This window comes from Acanthopagrus latus, chromosome 24 (assembly GCF_904848185.1).
Source record: "Acanthopagrus latus isolate v.2019 chromosome 24, fAcaLat1.1, whole genome shotgun sequence".
Classification (NCBI taxonomy): domain Eukaryota; kingdom Metazoa; phylum Chordata; class Actinopteri; order Spariformes; family Sparidae; genus Acanthopagrus; species Acanthopagrus latus.
Window position 1 is genome coordinate 14,753,838 of NC_051062.1, and position 19,448 is coordinate 14,773,285.

The following is a 19,448-nucleotide window of genomic DNA, read 5'->3' on the forward strand; positions in this document are numbered from 1 at the left end:
AAGAGTGAATCGTGTTCCTCTTTAGCATCATTCTTATTTAATCCATTTTAATGCCTGCTACTTCTGCACATTTGATGGTGTCCCGTGTTACTCATGGTACCGCCGTCCTCTCCACCTGCTGATCCATGTTTCCCTTTTCCTTCTGCAGACCGTCTGTCCCATCAGGCTCGGATCTCGGCCTCCGTCAACGCCATGAGAATCCTCAACACCGGCACCGACGTCGAGGCAGCCGTCGCCGACGCTCTGGTGAGAACACAAATAGAAAAATATATTCTTCTTTACATGTTTGTATAGTTTTATAGTTTGCAGAGAAACATGGTTGGTTACAATCTTCACATCACGTCGAGAAGTTTCTGGTAACAAAAACACCAGATTAATCCTTTAACATGAGACTAAATGAAGCCTCTGTGATGTCGTTGAGCTCATGTCTCCTCTTTCTTCCTGGATTTTGTACATTTCAGCTCTTAGGAGACTCGAGGAGTAAGGTACAAACAAATCTGACTCGTGGTGTCACTGCATGCAGCATGAAACATTAACGTTATATTCTGAACATGAAGAGTGAGCCGGATAATTGACTGACAGAAACTCTGACAGAAAATAACAACACATTAATCAGCTGCTCAGGGTTTTTAGTTATTTGGAAGAATTCATGGTAAGAAGCTGGTAATTAACAAGCAACATATTTAAAATGTCTTGAAATGAATCCACAGGAATTATATTCCGATTTTCTTCCAACAAGCAGTTCATAAAAAGCTTGTAATGTCTGTAAAATATTTCCAGGAAATGTTCAACTTGTTTCTGACATTTGTCAGATGTTGCCTGGTGACGACCACATACTAACCATGACATTAGCAGAGCTGTAAAATGAAGAGTTACCTTTTATTCTAACTGGACAGACTCTGTATCACAGTCATTTAATCTTGTCTACAAGCTGTCGTTAGTTTGGTAAAAGCTGCTTATTTGTCTCATGAATCAGCATGTTGGAGAACGACAGCATGAAATAAGCTCATCCATCATCTCACATCATCAGAACCCTGCATGAGTCGGCCTGTAGCTGCATGGTAGATCCGAGTAGATAGAGAACAGAGGAGTTATTCAGTCCCGCCTCTAAACGCCGTCATCTCTCCTCTCGCTCAGCGGAGGCCGGTGAGGCGGCGCTTCGAGTCTCCGGGAATGTACTCGGATGACGATGCCAACAGCGACGCCTCCAGCGCCTGCTCCGAGCGCTCGTACAGCTCGCGCAACGGCGGCATGGCGCCGCATTACCTGCGTCAGACGGAGGACGTGGCCGAGGTGCTGAACCACTGCGCCAGCGCCAACTGGTCTGAGAGGAAGGAGGGTCTGCTGGGCCTGCAGAACCTGCTCAAGAGCCAGAGGATGCTCAGGTGGCTGTCCACCATCTTTAGACTCTCATTAGCTCAGGATGCCTTTCACTGTCTGTTCACCTGATCGACCTGCTGCTTGTTCTGTCCGACAGTCGCGTGGAGCTGAAGAGGCTTTGTGAGATCTTCACCAGGATGTTTGCAGACCCTCACAGCAAGGTGAGCGTCAGAAACACAGACAGCAGCCGAACGCTTCTCCTGAACAAACCTTCAGTCTCTGCAGCTGCTGGTCGTTTGAATCACAGCTCACGTGTCTGAACTAACTGCGGTACAAACTAACAGTGTTTTCTTGTTGCATGCCTCGTCGCTGCTCGCTGTGGACTCTAACACACACCAGAGAGTAAGTGTTTACTCACCGTACTCACCGTCAGCTGTCCTGTCTCACCTCAGCAGCACCAACACAGACAGGAATCTGACTCTGGGCTGGTTTTCTGTCCTCGTCAGGTGTTCAGCATGTTCCTGGAGACTCTGGTGGACTTCATCACGCTGCACAGGGACGACCTGCAGGACTGGCTCTTTGTTCTGCTCACTCAGCTGCTCAAGAAGATGGGGGCCGACCTGCTGGGCTCCGTCCAGGCCAAAGTCCAGAAGGCTCTGGACGTCACCAGGTGGGATTAAGAGTGAAAGAATTCTCCTCACTCAACTCTTAAAATCACTACATTTGTTAAGAAGTCTGGTGATGTTGTGGCTAATCGTTCAGTGGTTAGGTTAGTTTGTCTTCTTCATCTTCTTCATCTCAGATCAGATCATGATCAGTAACTCTGACACAGATGAATCCGTCTTCAGTGTCTCTGAGACTCTGGTGTGTTTCCTCCTCCCGTGCAGAGAGTCCTTCCCGTACGAGCAGCAGTTCAACATCCTGATGCGATTCATCGTGGATCAGACGCAGACGCCCAACCTGAAGGTGAAGGTGGCCATCCTGCGCTACATCGAGGCACTGGCCCGTCAGATGGACCCGGCCGACTTCGTCAACTCCAGCGAGACTCGCCTCGCCGTCTCACGCATCATCACCTGGACCACCGAGCCCAAGAGCTCCGACGTCCGTAAGGTAGGTGGACGAGCAGCTCCACTGACTTCTCCTTTACGTTTCTTTACTTTTCTTCGTTTCATCTGTCTTGATTTTATTTGTTTTTCTTGTCCAATCGCCATTTCTCACTCACCACACCCCCAGACCCTTCATAACTGGGCAGGGGAGGAGTTCTCAGGCCGAGCCAGTACCGTGGCCTCTCTGCCTGGAGAGGGCAACCTGGAGGAGAGGTGCAAGCAGGTAGAATCTCATCAGACAGAGCAGCATGAGCTCCTCTAACCCGGCCTGAGAGACTCTCAGAGTGATGGGTGTGAAAACACTCAGATAACCCGACCGAGAGCGAGCTGTGTGGACGCTTCTCAACACTAACTGTTCTGAGACCGACTCTCAGGGTCGTGTTTCATAACCCGACATGTCTTTAGAGCGAGGAGGACTGAAGCAGCAGACAGATTTAATTAACTGTGCATGAGTTCATGAGACATGAGACACTAACGGTAACAAACGAGACGTTTCTGTTCCAGACAGTTTAACGCATTCTTCTGTAAACTTTCTTGATGTAGTGAAAAACGCTGGTTACGGCTTTTTCCTGAACTTTTCCTTTGTAATTAGTTTGAATGTTGAACTGTTGAATGTTGTGCTGCATGTTCGCTGCAACAAATATGCTTCGTAACATCAGATCCTCTCAGATTTACAAGGAAATGGAACATCTCTCTTTTCTAAAGACAGAGTTGAAACTAAAGCGGCGTCTGCTGACGATCTGTGGTTTTAACTTTAGAGCTCAGATGTTCTTCAGCTCACTCGCTGCTCTGCTTTATTTAAATCATGTCCAGAGAAACATCTTGATTAAACATTGTTTCTCCAAGTTGGAAACAAAATAACAGACTGTGATTAGTTAACGTGAGACGCTGCAGGACAGCGTTGTGTGAGAGACGGCGCTGTGACATCATCTTCACATTTAAAAAGAGACAATCAACTTGTTGCTGATGTTTCAGACTTTCTGATTATTCTGATCACTCAGTTGTTGTGCCTTGAGAGGCTCCAAGTCCTGAACCAACCGGAGAACAGGTTACAGTAACATACCTCTGTGTGTGTGTGTGTGTGTGTGTGTGTGTGTGTGTGTGTGTGTGTGTGTGTGTGCAGGCGGCCCAGGTGGTTCTGATCGCCCTGTTTGAGCTCAACACTCCAGAGTTCACCATGCTGCTGGGCGCTCTGCCCAAAACCTTCCAGGACGGAACCACCAAGCTGCTGCACAACCACCTGAGGAACGCCAGCGCCAGCAGCGGCCTCGGCATGGTAACACACACGGCCTCCCGATCAGATGTTTGACTGATTGATTGATTGATTAGTCTTTGACCAGTCAGTGGCTAAACTGTGGTGTTTAAAATCAAAGTTAATTCAGAGATCAGTTCTGAAGTCGTCTGTGTATCTCGTTGTGATTCAGGCGTCTCCCAGTAACTCTTCGGGTCGGACTCCTCCTCGGCAGCCCGGCAGCCGCAGCAGCCCGCTGACCTCACCCACCAACTGCTCCCACGGAGGGCTGTCACCCAGGTACTGATCCGACGAGTCCTGACTCACAGACTGACATTTGAACATCATTAACTCGTCCTCATCACAGCCACACTAACACAGGCGTCACGTTTACACCTGCGCTCCATTGATCTGGTTCTTTATAAATACACTGATCACTTCCTGTTTGTTAGAAACAACCTGTTATCTTATTGATCAGACACCAGACGTCACAGCTCCATCCTCGTCTCCACCCGCCTGTACTAACACTGACTGAGAACACTGCTGCTACTTATTTCACACTTCTTCTCACATCTCTATCTCCTCCTCTTCCTCTCCTCCCGCGCCTCCTCTTCCTCCCCGGCCGGTCGCAGTCGGCTGTGGGGTTGGAGCGCCGACGGGCTCTCCAAGTTCCCTCCTCCATCCTTCCCCTCCCCTCTTCCTCCGCCCGCCGCCCACTCCTCCCTCAAGGCAGTGCGGCGAGCTTACTCACCCAGGTAACCCCACCCCTCTCCTCCTCCTCCTCCTCTTCCTCCTCCTCGTCCTCCTCCTCCCTGTTGTGTGGTTTCACAGCAGACCTAAAATATAATCAACTCTCATATTTGTTTCTGCATCGATGAATAAAACGTCTGTGCTTCTGTGAAACCGTCTCATCAGTCGTCCTTCACTGTCCATTTGTTTACTTTCTGTTTCTGTGAAATGTGTCGTGACTGTCGTCGTCTCCGTCCTCGACTCACCCGTTTGTCTCGACTTCTGTCAGTTTGCACCGTGACGCCCCGACACACCAGGCCGACAGTCGGCCATCGGTGAGCGTCTGTGGGTCGAGTTGTTGGACCTCTGGCACTGTTTGGGCTTGTTGGCAGGGTTTGGTACTGAGCTCGGTACTTTAAAGGGACCCGACTGAAGTAGAGATTCATATTAAATCAGTTGGTGCCAAACTTACAGTAGAACTGAGACAGAACGGAGACAGAACTCAGCCACCAACATGGTCTTCAGTTCACTGTTGTTGGTGTTGGTATGAATACAGAATGAGTTTTATATAATAAGCAGTCGGCCCGCGAGCTCGCTGCTAACACAAGATGGGGATTAGTATGCTAACGTTCTCTGATGTCGGTGTGGTGTGTCCGGGCCCGGGTACATCGGGGTGAACAGAGGAAGTGGACTCTGACTGCACAGTTCTGTCTGTTTCCTAGTCACGGACCACATGTTGTAATGTTTCAGACGTCTGGGACCAAAACAATTACAAATAAGACAAAGAAGTGTAAAAGCAGATCCGTCAGTGAGGATTGTGTTCGGTCCGTGTCGAGGAAAGTGTCCAACACGGTGCTGATCCAGGACCATCACATGACTGAACCTGTGGGTGAAGTCGTCTTGGATCAACACAGAGAAACTAAAGTTCTTTAGTCCAAGATGGAATCCGGTCGAGGCAGACGAGTCCGGTTCAGGCAGTTTTGTTCAGACCTGCTTTACAAAACCTGAAGATCGATTTTCTCTCCCTCGCTGCCGCAGCATGCTGGAGTACGACAGTGAAAACCTGAACTCGGAGGAGATCTACAGCTCGCTCCGCGGCGTCACCGAGGCCATTCAGAACTTCAGCTTCCGCAGCCAAGAAGACCTGATGGAGCCGCTGAGACGGGACGGCAAGAGGGACGGCATGGTGAGGAAAACAGCTCGTGTTAATCTTCTTTTCACTGTCACAGCATCAAAACTAAACAAGCAGTTTTTATACAATGTAATATAAGAGAAAGTTCTTAACGGGCCTGTTTGAAATCTGGACACGGGGTGTCAAGCTGTCAGAATGAAATAACAGACTTCTGGTGGCACTGTGATGTGTTTTATCTTCAGTCCGGCGTCGGGGCGTCCTCAGACTCTGGTGACGTGGTGGCCGGAGGTCGCACAGCTCTGGACAACAAGACGTCGCTGCTCAACACGCCGTCACCGCGCTCCTTCGCCGGCCCGCGCTTCAGAGACTACAACCCGTACAACTACACGGACAGCATCAGCACGCTGGACAAAGGCGGCCTGAAGGAGGCGCTGTACGAGGACGCGGTGGAGCAGCTGAGGGACGGTGAGACGACGGCAGCTGAGACGTTTTGACATCATTTGTTTGTCGTGATTTGTTTTTAATCTGAGACGTTTCGTTCGCAGGCAGCCGACAAGAATGCGTTGAAAATAAGATCATGAGCCCAAAAGGCTTCCCAGGTAAAGACACAGCACTGATGTCTTCAGTCTGTTTATGTTTCGTTGATTGAATGTGAGCTTCAGACTTTTCCCAGCGTCACACACACTTCCTGCAGCACTCAGAGCTGTTTTTGTTGAATTATGAGCAAAGTAACACAACATTAATCTCCGATCTGCCGTGTGAGTCCAGACAAAAACCCCCTCGGATGATCTGAGAGTGAATTTATGTTCTTGATTTCCTCAGCTGGCCCCGCGGAGCAGCTGGAGCTGGTCGGGACTCTCCTGAAGGAGCTCTCCCACAGCCAGGCGGGGGAGCGAGGCCCCGAGGAGAGACGGGGGACCCTGCTGGAGCTGCTGAAAGTGGCCCGCGAGGACAGCCTGGTGGTCTGGGAGGAACACTTCAAGACCATGCTGCTGCTGCTGCTGGAGACGCTGGGAGACAAAGATGTGAGGACACAACACGTTTGTGAGCATCACATTTGTAGAAAACTCTCTGACAGTCGTGTTAACGGACTTCTCTCTCGCAGCACACGATCCGGGCGCTGGCCCTGCGAGTCCTGAAGGAGATCCTGAGGAACCAGCCGGCCCGCTTCAAGAACTACGCCGAGCTCACCATCATGAAGACGCTGGAGGCTCACAAAGACTCGCACAAGGAGGTGAGGATCTTTCTCACGTCTGATTCACAGTCCTGTTGTCAGCTTTGATCCTACGTCTGGCTCTCGGTTGCAGGTGGTGCGTGCGGCGGAGGAGGCGGCCTCCACTCTGGCGTCCTCCATCCACCCGGAGCAGTGCATCAAAGTCCTCTGCCCCATCGTGCAGACGGCGGACTACCCCATCAACCTGGCCGCCATCAAGATGCAAACGAGGGCCATCGAACGCATCGCCAAGGAGCCGCTGCACCAGCTGCTGTCGGACATCATACCTGGACTCCTGCAGGTGAGACGCCGTCTGTGCTGCAGCCGTGTCGTCAGGACAGACGACCAGTGTTTGACTCTGTTTCGTCTGCTGCTGCAGGGCTACGACAACACGGAGAGCAGCGTGAGGAAGGCCAGCGTCTTCTGCCTGGTGGCCATCTACTCTGTGATCGGAGAGGAGCTGAAGCCGTACCTGGCTCAGCTCACCGGCAGCAAGGTACGCTCACTTCCTGTCAGCTGAGAGCAGACAGCAAACAAAAAGCAGGATTTAGAGAAGAAGCGAATCCAAGAAGTGAGGAAATACAAAACTAATGAAGTGCAGGAACACAGACGAGTCACGAGGAGCAGAAACAGGACGACAGGAAGTCATGACACATGAGGGGAAAACTACAAAATAAAACAGGAAATGTGCCTTTCAGTTTCATTTTTACTTCTTTGTATCAGAATAACATTCAGCTCTGACTATCAGCATGTTGAGACTGAGGTTTAATCAGGAAGTTAGAAACAGCTCAGGGAGTCATGTGACCTCCATGAAGCTGATGTCATGGTGAGGTGTAGTGTTGAACCTGCTGTCTCCTCCTACAGATGAAGCTGCTCAACCTGTACATCAAGAGAGCTCAGACCTCCACCAGCAACAGCAGCAGCTCCTCCGACATCTCCTCCTACTAACTCCCCCTCGGCTTCTCCCGCCTCCGTCACAGACAACTTTTCATTCCAGTCGTGGTTTTATGTCTCCTGTCGTCGAGATGATTCCCGTTCCCCGAGGAGCTCGTGCTTCGCGGCTCCAGTTTCCGGACCATCCTCCTGAATCTAATGTTCCCGGGCGGTCAGGTGATCCTTCCATAACGAACCCGGCGCTCCACCTGAACCGCCTCCCTTCACACTTTAGAGTCATGAGCCTTAAAACTTCCTGTTCCATCCACGTACGATGGGACCGAGCAAACACTTTGTAGAGATCTCCTCTTCCTCCTCCTCTTCCTCCTCCTCCGACCGTCGTCTTTCACCGAGGCGATCCTGAACCGATCCCTCACAGTGATCCGTCTTGTTGAACTGAACAGAACCGAGGTGAGTGTGGACCACGGAGAGGAGCGAGGAGAGCTGCGTCCGTCAGTATTTTATTCATTTTAACCAACTTTTCTTTGTTTTTGCTTTGACACATCAAACCTTGTTGTATACTGAATGTAAAGCTTTGACAGGTTGTGCTCCTCCCTCCTGAACTACTGCCTCATTGTACCCGGTGGATCAGTCTTAAAGGCGTTCTGAGCGTTTGATGAGTTTTAGAAAGTGGCACTAAAGTCTTGAGAAGGCTGAAGACTAATAAGTTAAAATAACGAGCTTTCACTAGTGACAACTTAACGAGAACAACAGCAGAGAAACTGCTTCTCCTCTGCTGTCACACTCATTAATATGATAATAATGTGAAATCCACGTTCATGTCAGTTTACATTGCAGGATCATTTGGCTGGCCAATGATTTGAAGCACTACAGAGAGTCAGAGTTGATTAACGAAGGACCCGAACACCAGCAGAAGATATCAGAGACGATATTAAAGATATCACAATGAGCAACAATCATTTTTAAACACGTGAAGAACAGAAATCCGGTCCGTGTAACACGTGTCACTTCCTGTTCGTCAGTTTGAAACTACAAAATGTTTTTACAAATTTAGTTGAATTAACTAATCTCGATTGTCATTAACTAAAATATACACATTTTCTTAATTTAAAGTTGATCCGACTTAAAATTTTTACCTCGATTGGGAAAAAAAGTTGAATTGAAGCTAAAAAAAAAGTGTTAAAATGATCTGATCTTATATGTGTCTGAGAGACAAGTGAGGAAAATAATATCTACATATATACGTATAAATATTTATGCATGTTAGGTTAATTTATTTTATTCCTTGGAGAGTCGAAACCAACTAGATTAACTTTAATGTGAGTTCAGTCGGAGAGCTGTCGTCTTAAAATGGGACCAAACATTCACAAAACCTCCACAGACAGTTCGACAACTCTTAACACTCTTAAAATATAAAATATTCTTTTTGTTTTGAAGTCCAACAACCTGAAAGAGACTGAGAACAACGTTTTCTAACTCGGATCTGTGTTTATGACTTTGGAACTGGTGAAAAGAAGGTTTTTGCACAATAATCTGTCAGTTCCTTCATTTTATTGAATTTTTCATGAGTGAAACAATGTGAAAAATGAAGATACGACCAGTTAGCGTAGCTTAGCATAAAGACTGGAAACCAATGGAAACTACTAGCCTGGATCTGTCCAAAGATCCCAGCACCCGGCCGAGAATTCATCCAGATGATGAAATAAGGTCGATATGAGGGTAAAAATGAAGCTACAACCAGTTAGCTTCACTTTTTAGGAGGAAAAATGTGCCGTGCATGAAACAGAGTGAAATTTCTTTCACTCAACAGACAAATTTCTTTTTTTTACAGCTGAATTTTTTGTCTTTTCTCGCTCAAACATGGAAATCATGTTTTCAGAGATTATTAATATTTCCCTGCCAGTTCTCGAGACATAAACACAGGAGAGGAAACAATTAGGATTATTAATAACATGATTATTAAGATGTTCTGTAGAACAAGTTCAGAATCTTTAATTTACGTTTATTGACGACGGATATTAGAAATGGACCTGACGAGTGTTACATGGACCTGATGTTGTAATCAAACTGTGGATTTTTTAGAATCATTTTCAAAGACTGAAAGTACAAAATAAAGAATATGATGATTTTTAGAAGGATGAAATAAAACCACTGAAGACAGACGGGATGTTTCTCTGCTGACTGAAGGATGTGAAGCTGAAGGCCCGGTTCTGTTTGACCCGGGAGCTTGATGGTTTTAACGTCTGCTGTCGAGACTACTGTGATTTGTAGAGTTTCATTCCAAAATACTTTAGTATTTATGTCATGTTACACTTAAAAAATAATCTATAGGTCAAGACTGAAGTCTCAAGAATAGTATCAGTGTTTACTTTATGGCTGACGAGCTGTTCATCCTGTGTTCTTGTTTTAAAGAGAAGGTTTAATGAGCGGTTCTGGGAAGAATCTCGTCCGTATCAGCTGTTCCTAAATTGAATGTAAGTCCACTCGGAGACTTCGACCGTTAAAATGTGAAATATTCTCAGCAAATGGGCCTAAATCTGACCGAAAGATCGACAATCTGAATGATGAGATGCTACTAATGAATAAAATAAAGAAGCAGTGCTGACCGGATGGATCGTGAAGTGCCGGCGTGTGTTTGATCTGTGGACATTAGCAATAAACTCTTTTCACGTCGAAGCACTGTAAACTTCCATCGTGTTCCTCCTTTGAGACGCTCTCGCTGGTCAATGTACAGAAGTGTCATTTTTTAAAGTATATTCTAATAAAATGTTACTGCTGCTTATTAAAACACTAACAAACGCGCCTAATAACTCCAGCGTACGTACTGTATCTGAGCGGAGCGGTGTGGAGGACAGTTACCGACCGACCGACACACGCAAACGTTTGAATCCTCTGACCGGTTGAACTTTCCTGGCGTTAAACTCCGCCCGCCTGGCGCTCAAGGAAGGGTCAAACAAGCGCTACAGAGGAGGTTGAAGTCGTGTTGAAGGAGGAGGTCGACATTTTGGGAAAAAACTGTAATGATTTCTTGCTGAGGATTAGACGAGACTGATATCGTGGAAAATGAAGCCAAAGCTAGTTAGCTTAGCTTAGCATAATGACTGGGAACGAGTGGAAACTGCTAGCCTGGTTCTGTCCGAAAGTCACTGAACCCAGCCAAGGAATAGTTCAGATGATGAGATGGACGGTTGATATCACAGTGACAATTAAGCTTCCACCAGTTAGCTTAGCTTAGCATAAAGACTGGACATAGAGGGGAAGTGCTAGCCTGGATCTGTCCAGAAGTCACTGCACCCGGCCAAGAAGTAGTCCAGATGAGAAGATTGATACCTGAGTAGCTATGAAGCCAAAGTGAGTTAGCTTAGCTTAGCATAAAGACTGGGAACAAAGGGAAACAGCTAGCGTGGTTCTGCCCTTAAGTTCACTGCACCCGGCCATGAAATTATCCAGATGTTGAATGATTGATGCCACAGTAGAAATGCAGCTACAACCAGTTAGCTTAGCTTAGCATAAAGACTGGGAACAAAGGGAAACAGTTAGCCTGGTTCTGCCTCAAAGCCACAACACCGGGCCAAGAAATGGTACCGAAAAGTCTCGAATGTCAGCGGAAATTGACTCAAACAGTTAAGTGTGACGGGTTACACAGACCAGGCTAGCTGTTTCCCCCTCTCTCCAGTCTTAATGCTAAGCTAAGCTAACAGCTAGTATCAGTACCAGCTGACTCTCAGTAAGAAGACGTTAGCTTCCCAGAATATCGACCCCCGTCCGTGACCCGAAGTGAAGGATGACGTTACTGAAGATCTTCTGGCCTTACTTCATCTCTTCAGACTCGATAACTCGGACTGTTAAATGTTCTGCACCGCCGCCGCTTTTCTCAGCGCCGAGACGTCGACCGGCGTCAAACTCTGGACCGAATGTTTCCTCCAGAACCAATGAAGTCGTCCACAGTGACCCAGTGTTTGCCCAGCGACTGAAAAAAAAACTTCCCTTTACTCTTTTTCTACATGTCAGACGTCCGTGTGCGTCGAGAAGAAAACTCTGAAACTGAAAATTGAGAATCTGAATTTGAAACCTGTTGATTTCCTGAACGTGTGCCTTTGGATCAAGAGTTCTGGCGACACACGTGGCGGTCCTGTGCGATACTAACCCGTACTAACACTACGACGAACGCGCTGCTTCTTCAGGTGGAGCGACTCGGAGAGAGAGCAGAGCTGTACATAAGCTTCAGGCCTCTCACAGTGCATGGCTCCTGGTTACCAGTTTGATTTCACCCTCCACTATATTTATGTTTTACTTCCTGTATATATTTACATGTTTGGTTCTTTCACCTGTGATAGACTTTGCAGAACTTGAAATAAACTATCAGACTTCTACTCTCCTTGTGTTCGTCCTTTATTTCCAACAGGCAGGTCATTAAAAACCTTCTACGTGAAGCGTCTTTGTGTTGTTGTTGTGTTTCTGTCTTATAAACTACAACTCCCAGGAGCCCCTGCAGGTGAAAGCACAGGTGGTTTGTATTTGACGTCACCGTGAACACTTTGTCAAACATTCGTGTGCACAGCTGAACGTTTGGGGACTGAATCCTTCAAATCCCTCAAGGTTAAAAACTTTAAACATGGAATATAAAGACGTCTTTACTCCAGAGAAGCTGGCTGGAAGGTAATTTGTGGATTTTACTATATTGTTTACAGCTTTTATTATAGTTTTAATCTGAAATTTACAGTCTTAGATATTAATTTGTTGGGGAAATGTGTTGACTTGACTTGAGCAACATTTGGAGTGAAATGATCTGATTTAAAGTCACTTTGAGAGTCAGTTTTTAGAAGTAAGTTGAAACTAAAATCATTTTGGGGATGAAGTCGCCAGCAGAGGGCGCTCTCTGCTCACTGATCCTGTGTTTCAGAACCAGTTTGTTTCTTACAGGTTCACTTTTAGTCAGAACATCAGCTGTCGGGTCCAGATGTTGTCAGAGAGCCTGAACTTCTCCTCCGTTAATCACTCGAGTTAAAAAAAAACAAACTTGTAGTTGGTGGAAACAAACGGTGGAGTTTTGATTCTGATGTTTCCAAAGTACTGAGGTTTGAGGCACCTGTTCTGTCAGTACCAGGTGAGTCGGGCCCGGCCTCCGGTCCAACAGCAGACAGAGCTGCTGTACTGACGACCTTTAATTAAAGGAAAGTACCACAAAAATACTGTAAAAATACTGGAGTACAAGCAGAAGTACTGCATCTTCGTCAGTGACAGCAGAGGTATTCTGAGTCTGTTGTAGTAAAAGTTTGTCGGGTCCGTGCTGAGCGGTGCCGGGTCGGGCCGGACCACACGAGTCATCATGTTCTGTACAGACTTGTGGAGTCCGTGTCCCTGCAGAACTCCCGTCTCATCATCTCACTGGTGATTACAGCGTGTGTGTAAATGTTTAAACACCTCCTCGGATCAGCGCCTCCTGATGGAGCGTTTCATTGGCAGGTCAGATCGTGGCGTGGGGGCGGAGTTTCCCCCCGCCGTCAGACCTTGAAGCAGCTTTGTTAGCGTCTCTCAGCGGTGGCCTGCCGGCTTCATCAGTATGCACACGCTGCTGAAAATTAATTTGATTAAAGCTGCCGCCTCCTCCACCTCCTCCTCCACCTCCACCCGCCCAGCGCCACCTGTTAAAGCCTCATAGTGTATGATTAGCGCGCGTTTCCCCAACCTGGCTGGGAGTGGCGGCTGGGTCGGGAGGTCGCGCCAATGAAAGAGAACGACTTCATTGTGAGATGACTGGCCCATAAATCATCGGCCGTTTTCTATAAATCACGGCAGATGGCAGGGAGCGAGCCGAGGCTCCTGGGAGCTCGTTGCGGCCCCTGTGCATGATGGGAAGGGCCGAGTTTCGCTGCGGCGGAGGCTGGCAGAAGCGCGGGGTCACTTCCAGTTTGGGGATGCGGGGGACGTGAGGTGTGGCGGAGACCCGGCCCGGGCTCGCCGGATGAGACGGAGACCCCGGAGGTCCACGTGGCGCCGGTCTCCACGCTGCCCTCCATTTAACAGGTCTAATGTGGCTGCTTAATATGGAGACAACTTCCTCCCCCCGCCGTCCCCGAGCGGCGCCCGGACCTGTCAGCCTGACACTAAGTGTCGGCCCAGGAGGGGAGACGGGCCGGCTTCATTATTCATCATGATTATTTAACAGAGCAGATCCACCTGCACCGCAGCCGCAGCGCTAACGTGGACTTCAGATGTCCACGCCGAGGAAGAGTCCCCGGATCTGTTTGTGGCGGCCATTTTAGTTACAGGAGATCCAGATAAAGACATTAAAGGAACAGTTCAGCTGGTGTTGGAGCGTTTTCCCACACAGCTGAAGGAGATGGAGACAGAAAAAAACAACCTTTAATTTTTAAATACTCAAAAACTAAATTAAAACTTTGCAGAATCAGCTGTTAGCAGTGAGCTCAGACAGCGATCACTGGATCACTGTGACGCTGAAGGAAACTTAAAAACATGATGTTTCTGAGGCAAGTTCTGCACATGTGAGGAGCGTAATTTCTCTTAAATCACTCTCTTCTACTGGGTCATGATACACATGTATTTACTCTCAGTGTGACTCAACCTTTTCTTAGATATAATTAATTGTGATGTCCAAAGCAATTACATCTCCATAAATCTGCTTAGAATCCCCAGAGGAAAGATGCTCCTCACATGTGCAGAACTTGCCTTAGAAACATCATGTTTTTAAGTTCTCTTCAGTCTCACAGTGATCCAGTGATAGTTGTCTGTGCATCCATGAGCCCACTGCTAACAGGAAGTGCTAACAGATAATTCAGCAAAGTTTTGGACTTTTATTTTGGTCATTTAAATTGGCTCCAGAACTGCTCTGTGTTCCTTTAATGTTGAAGCTTTAAATGCACATATCTGTACATGAATACCTGTCTGCAGATATTAAAATGTAAATCCAGAGTGTCTGAGTCGTCGCTCGCTGCAGCAGTTCCTCCTGTGGTCAGTCGAGGGCGCTTCAGAGCTGCCGGCTGTCTGAACATGCAGCTACAGAAAATTAAGATGAACTTAAGTTTTTCTTTTTCCTGTGAACGTGGATCATCATCAGGGTTTCTCCTTCCATCTTCATCACATGATCAAACTGAACTACACTTCCCAGAAAGCACCTGTCCAGACACGGCCGCCTCAGTCAAGAGCTAAAGAGTCAAATCCATATTAAGATGTTATATTAAACCGGATCTGGCCACAGATGGGGGCTGTGGGCCTGCTGCTCCTTCTTCACGTCTCATTAAGGCAGAAATCAAAGATGGCTGCCCTCAGCTCTCCATCAGCACGCCGCCTGCTCTCACTCTGCTCAGGAACGGACCAGAACCGCCTCACGTCCGCTCTGGATCGCCTGTTCTGATAATTGCGGGTGTGATTTTCGCGTTCTTGGAGTTTGTTTTGAGACAAGACGTTCAAAGCTGCTCGTGTCGAGCCGCCGATCAGCTCGACGTCTCATCGTCGACACGACAGAAGATGAAGAGCAGCGGCAGTTTGGATCAGAGGTTCTGTCCGTCAGCACGCACACAGAACATACCATGTGATGAATTTTACATGAAGCCTCTGCACGCTTTTACCAACAGCGTTTTAGTCCGGAGACAGTTTGAGAGGGATGATCGCAAACAGCCTTAAAGGAACAGTTCACCCAAAAATCACATGTCCACCACGAGACCTGTCAGAGACCTGAGACCCGTCTCACACAAGTCTCTACACAGACCCGTCTCACATCGAGTCTCTACACAGACCCGTCTCACATCGAGTCTCTACACAGACCCGTCTCACACAAGTCTCTACACAGACCCGTCTCACACCGAGTCTCTACACAGACCCGTCTCACACCGAGTCTCTACACAGACCCGTCTCACACCGAGTCTTTACACAGACCCGTCTCACATCGAGTCTCTACACAGACCCGTCTCACGCCGAGTCTTTACACAGACCCGTCTCACACCGAGTCTCTACACAGACCCGTCTCACATCGAGTCTCTACACAGACCCGTCTCACGCCGAGTCTTTACACAGACCCGTCTCACATCGAGTCTCTACACAGACCCGTCTCACATCGAGTCTCTACACAGACCCGTCTCACGCCGAGTCTCTACACAGACCCGTCTCACACCGAGTCTTTACACAGACCCGTCTCACACCGAGTCTCTACACAGACCCGTCTCACACCGAGTCTCTACACAGACCCGTCTCACACCGAGTCTTTACACAGACCCGTCTCACATCGAGTCTCTACACAGACCCGTCTCACATCGAGTCTCTACACAGACCCGTCTCACGCCGAGTCTTTACACAGACCCGTCTCACATCGAGTCTCTACACAGACCCGTCTCACATCGAGTCTCTACACAGACCCGTCTCACACCGAGTCTTTACACAGACCCGTCTCACATCGAGTCTCTACACAGACCCGTCTCACATCGAGTCTCTACACAGACCCGTCTCACATCGAGTCCTTATAGAGGCCGAATGTCTTCTATTTCCATTTTACTGGAAAACTGCATCTTGTACCAGAACAATCAGTAACACTAAGAGGAAAATGTGTTTCTGATTTTGAATGTTTCTCATCGTTGCAAGAATCTGAATGAATCCTCTGATTATCCCATCACACTCCGGCATCTGTCAGTCCTGAACTGGAGTCCAGACGGACTCTGAACCTTCAGAGCCGAGTGATGTTCACTAACCGGGCCGGGACTTGTTTGAACTGGTCTCGGGAGCTTCTGGTCGGGAGCCAACTGGACGGAAAAGATCCAGCAGAGGGAGGAAGAAAAAAAGAAAGAGGGCAGCAGCTGATGGAGCTGTGCTGCTTTTAAGTGCAGCGCAGCCGCAGAGGAATACATGAATTCCCCGTTAACCTCGATTCACTGCCGAGTGTTTCTGTGAGAACTTCAAACCAGAACAACTCAGAGAGGCTCAACACGGTGGCATCACAGCGACAGAGTCCTCGTGGAGACGGGATGTGATCCAGGTCCACCTGACGCTCGACAGACCAGAACACAGGAACTCATAAATATCAGCTTTAAACTCCCTCGTCTGGTTTCTTACATTTAGCCAACTACATCTCGTTTTTTCCAAGATTTCTAATATTTCATGTTTAAATATGCAAAGAGGCTTTTTAATCTAATATCTGGTAGTTTCCCCAAACTAAACGCCAAAATAAATGTTGTATAAAAACCACGTGGTTAGTGTGACGAAAGCCTCATAATCTGGAGAAATGTCCCAACACTTCATCCTGGTGACCGGCTGAATCTGGATCAGGTCCAGAACTTAAAGAAACACCTCGCAACATTCACGTGGAAGCTGAAGTAACTGCTGACTTTTGTTCCCACTAACATGTTGGACGTGTCCGGACATCTCGTCACAAAAATCTGGTTCTGGTGCAACAAACAAGTCTGAAAAAAAGTCCAAACAGGAAGTGCTCACAGCTGATTGTTTAGTTTCCTTTCAGTCGTGTTTTACTGCGAGGCTCCAGAAATGTTCTGTGGACTAGGACACTGACTGGATTCACAAGTTTTGGGTGAACAGATCCTTTAATGTTATTTTCCTTGTAAATCATCAACAGATGCTTTTATTTTGAAGTGGACGGTCTCGGACGTCAGACCCTTAAAGGACGCCACAGATGTCGCCGAGTGTCACGTGACGTGTCGTGTCACGATGTCGCTGGGAGGATCTGCGGGGGGCCAAGGACACACGGAGCTTTTTCAAGGTGGACGGAGCCTCTGACAAGCCGACGCCGGGCCTCCGTCGGTCCCGGCCCGCCCCAACCCTCCGACTCTGCAGCCCGAGCGCAGGCCGGCATTAATGCAAATTATGGTCTGATAATTTAATAACTTTGCCGGCTTGATCTGTCCTTTTTATTACAATTATCATCAGGCAGGGGGTTGCGTTCCATCATCAGAAAATAAACACCATCGATCATCCTTGCCATGATTAGCCGCTGACAGGCCGAGCCACGCTTTGCATAAACGGCCTGTAATGTGGAGCTGCAGAGGAGAGCCGGCTGCTCTTTAGATGTTCTCCGCTGACTTTGGCTCCACGTCGGGGTTATTAACCGCGCTGATAATCACAGCGAGGCTCCCTTTATGTCCAGGAGAGGATTTCTTTAAGGATTACGTCAGGGGAGGCTGACTCGAGCTCGACACTGCGAGCCAAGACATGCAACCAGGGCCTGTTAAGTCCTTCCAGAAACAGGCTGGAAGGTGCCAGAGCCATACACAGAGCTGGCAGCGGCACCGGCACCATCGCGGCCTCCTTCTTAATTGCGCTGGAAAATGATGCTGCATTTCCCGCCTGTTGAAGCGGCCTGTAAAGAAAACAAGCCGCCGCCGCCCCTCCTCCTCCTCCGAAGAGAAAAGCTTGATTTATAAACTGAGAGGAAGAATAATCAGCCTTTGGAGGCTTTCTGGCACCATGTGGCTTCATTTTCACCAGAAAAACATTAACACACTTAAATCAGCGTTGCATCAGGTGGTGAATGTTTCATACGCTCCGTGTTCTCACACTGAAGCCCTCCAGTAGAAAAAAAGACTTTGTGAACAAGGTGTATGAACTTTCTCTGCTCTGATTACTCCGACAAGTCTCAGAGCAGAAACATCAGCTATTTATGATTCCTGGTTAAAACGTACGCGCAGTTCATATCTTTGTTTTCACAGGCTATGAAATAATAGCATTCACTCCCTGCTAACGCCTTGAAGGAGGGAGGAGGAGGAGGAGGAGAGGAGGGGAGGTGGAGGAGGAGAGGAGGAGAGGAGGAGGAGGAGGAGAGAGAGGAGGAGAGAGAGGAGAGGAGGAGGAGGAGGAGGAGGAGGAGGAGGAGGGGGGGAGGAGGAGAGGAGGAGAGGAGGAGGAGGAGGAGGAGGAGGAGGAGGAGGGGAGGAGGAGGAGGGGAGGAGGAGGGGAGGAGGAGGAGGAGAGAGAGGAGGAGAGAGAGGAGAGGAGGAGGAGGAGGAGGAGGAGGAGGAGGAGGGGGGGAGGAGGAGAGGAGGAGAGAGAGGAGGAGGAGGAGGAGGAGGAGGAGGAGGGGAGGAGGAGGAGGAGGAGGAGGAGGAGGAGGAGGGGCAGAGGAGGAGAGAGAGGAGGAGGGGGAGGAGGAGGAGGAGGAGGGGAGGAGGAGAGGAGGAGGAGGAGGAGGAGGAGAGAGAGGAGGAGGGGAGGAGGGGAGAGGAAGGGGAGGAGAGGAGGAGGAGGGGAGGAGGAGGAGGAGGAGGAGAGGAGGAGAGAGAGGAGGAGGAGGAGGAGGAGGAGGAGGGGAGGAGGAGGAGGAGAGGAGTAGAGAGAGGAGGAGGAGGAGGAGGAGGAGGAGGAGGAGGAGAGGAGGAGCGAGAGGAGGAGGAGGAGGAGGAGGAGGGGAGGAGGGGAGGGGAGGAGAGGAGGAGAGAGAGGAGGAGAGGAGGAGAGGAGGAGGAGAGGAGGAGGAGGAGGGGGAGAGGAGGGGAGGAGAGGAGGAAGAGGCGGAGGGGAGGAGGAGGAGGAGGAGGGGAGGAGAGGAGGAGAGGAGGAGAGGCGGGGGGGGGAGGAGGAGGAGGAGGAGAGGAGGAGGAGGGGAGGAGGAGGAGGAGGAGGGGAGGAGAGGAGGAGAGGAGGAGAGGAGGGGGGAGGAGGAGGAGGAGGAGGAGAGGAGGAGAGGAGGGGGGAGGAGGAGGAGGAGGAGGAGAGGAGGAGGAGGAGGGGAGTTAAAAATTGAGACGCAGTCAGTCAGCGAGCAGCCGGCCTCTCCACACAGAGCTGCTTTGTTCTCTTTCTGGCTTTGAAACGGCGAGCAGAGACGAGCTCCCCTCCAGGAGAACCTGTTTTCTCAGGAAACCA

The 19,448-nt window shown here is 49.0% G+C and overlaps 1 protein-coding gene and 2 long non-coding RNA genes across 16 annotated transcripts in view; 2 read left to right on the forward strand and 1 right to left on the reverse strand.

The window, feature by feature from the left end:
• The window catches only part of LOC119015189 (CLIP-associating protein 1-B-like), a 34,253-nt gene extending 22,255 nt beyond the window's left edge, over window positions 1-11,998 (forward strand). For 3 of the 14 annotated variants that reach the window (XM_037090951.1, XM_037090953.1, XM_037090958.1), the window contains 19 exons: window positions 149-246; window positions 462-485; window positions 1,138-1,385; window positions 1,478-1,541; window positions 1,720-1,722; window positions 1,827-1,990; window positions 2,208-2,430; window positions 2,554-2,649; window positions 3,550-3,702; window positions 3,851-3,957; window positions 4,290-4,412; window positions 5,425-5,572; window positions 5,761-5,983; window positions 6,064-6,117; window positions 6,341-6,543; window positions 6,624-6,752; window positions 6,826-7,032; window positions 7,111-7,227; window positions 7,596-10,427. In XM_037090951.1, the coding sequence (XP_036946846.1) occupies window positions 149-246; window positions 462-485; window positions 1,138-1,385; window positions 1,478-1,541; window positions 1,720-1,722; window positions 1,827-1,990; window positions 2,208-2,430; window positions 2,554-2,649; window positions 3,550-3,702; window positions 3,851-3,957; window positions 4,290-4,412; window positions 5,425-5,572; window positions 5,761-5,983; window positions 6,064-6,117; window positions 6,341-6,543; window positions 6,624-6,752; window positions 6,826-7,032; window positions 7,111-7,227; window positions 7,596-7,679 (2,468 nt within the window). In that variant the 3' untranslated portion in view covers window positions 7,680-10,427. Of the gene's footprint in view, window positions 1-148; window positions 247-461; window positions 486-1,137; window positions 1,386-1,477; window positions 1,542-1,719; window positions 1,723-1,826; window positions 1,991-2,207; window positions 2,431-2,553; window positions 2,650-3,549; window positions 3,703-3,850; window positions 3,958-4,289; window positions 4,413-5,424; window positions 5,573-5,760; window positions 5,984-6,063; window positions 6,118-6,340; window positions 6,544-6,623; window positions 6,753-6,825; window positions 7,033-7,110; window positions 7,228-7,595 lie in introns of all 14 variants that reach the window. The other 11 variants (XM_037090952.1, XM_037090954.1, XM_037090960.1 and 8 more) reach the window with 8 other exon arrangements.
• Window positions 10-10,367, reverse strand: LOC119015321. The gene is made up of 2 exons (XR_005073292.1): window positions 10,232-10,367; window positions 10-243 (listed from the first exon to the last, which is right to left on the reverse strand). It is a non-coding gene; the product is annotated as an uncharacterized LOC119015321 (long non-coding RNA).
• Window positions 11,999-12,055: 57 nt separating the features above from the next.
• Window positions 12,056-19,448, forward strand: part of LOC119015332 — a 70,836-nt gene continuing 63,443 nt past the window's right edge. Inside the window, exon 1 of the long non-coding RNA XR_005073305.1 lies at window positions 12,056-12,284. This is a non-coding gene — a long non-coding RNA (uncharacterized LOC119015332). The remainder of the gene's footprint in view (window positions 12,285-19,448) is intronic.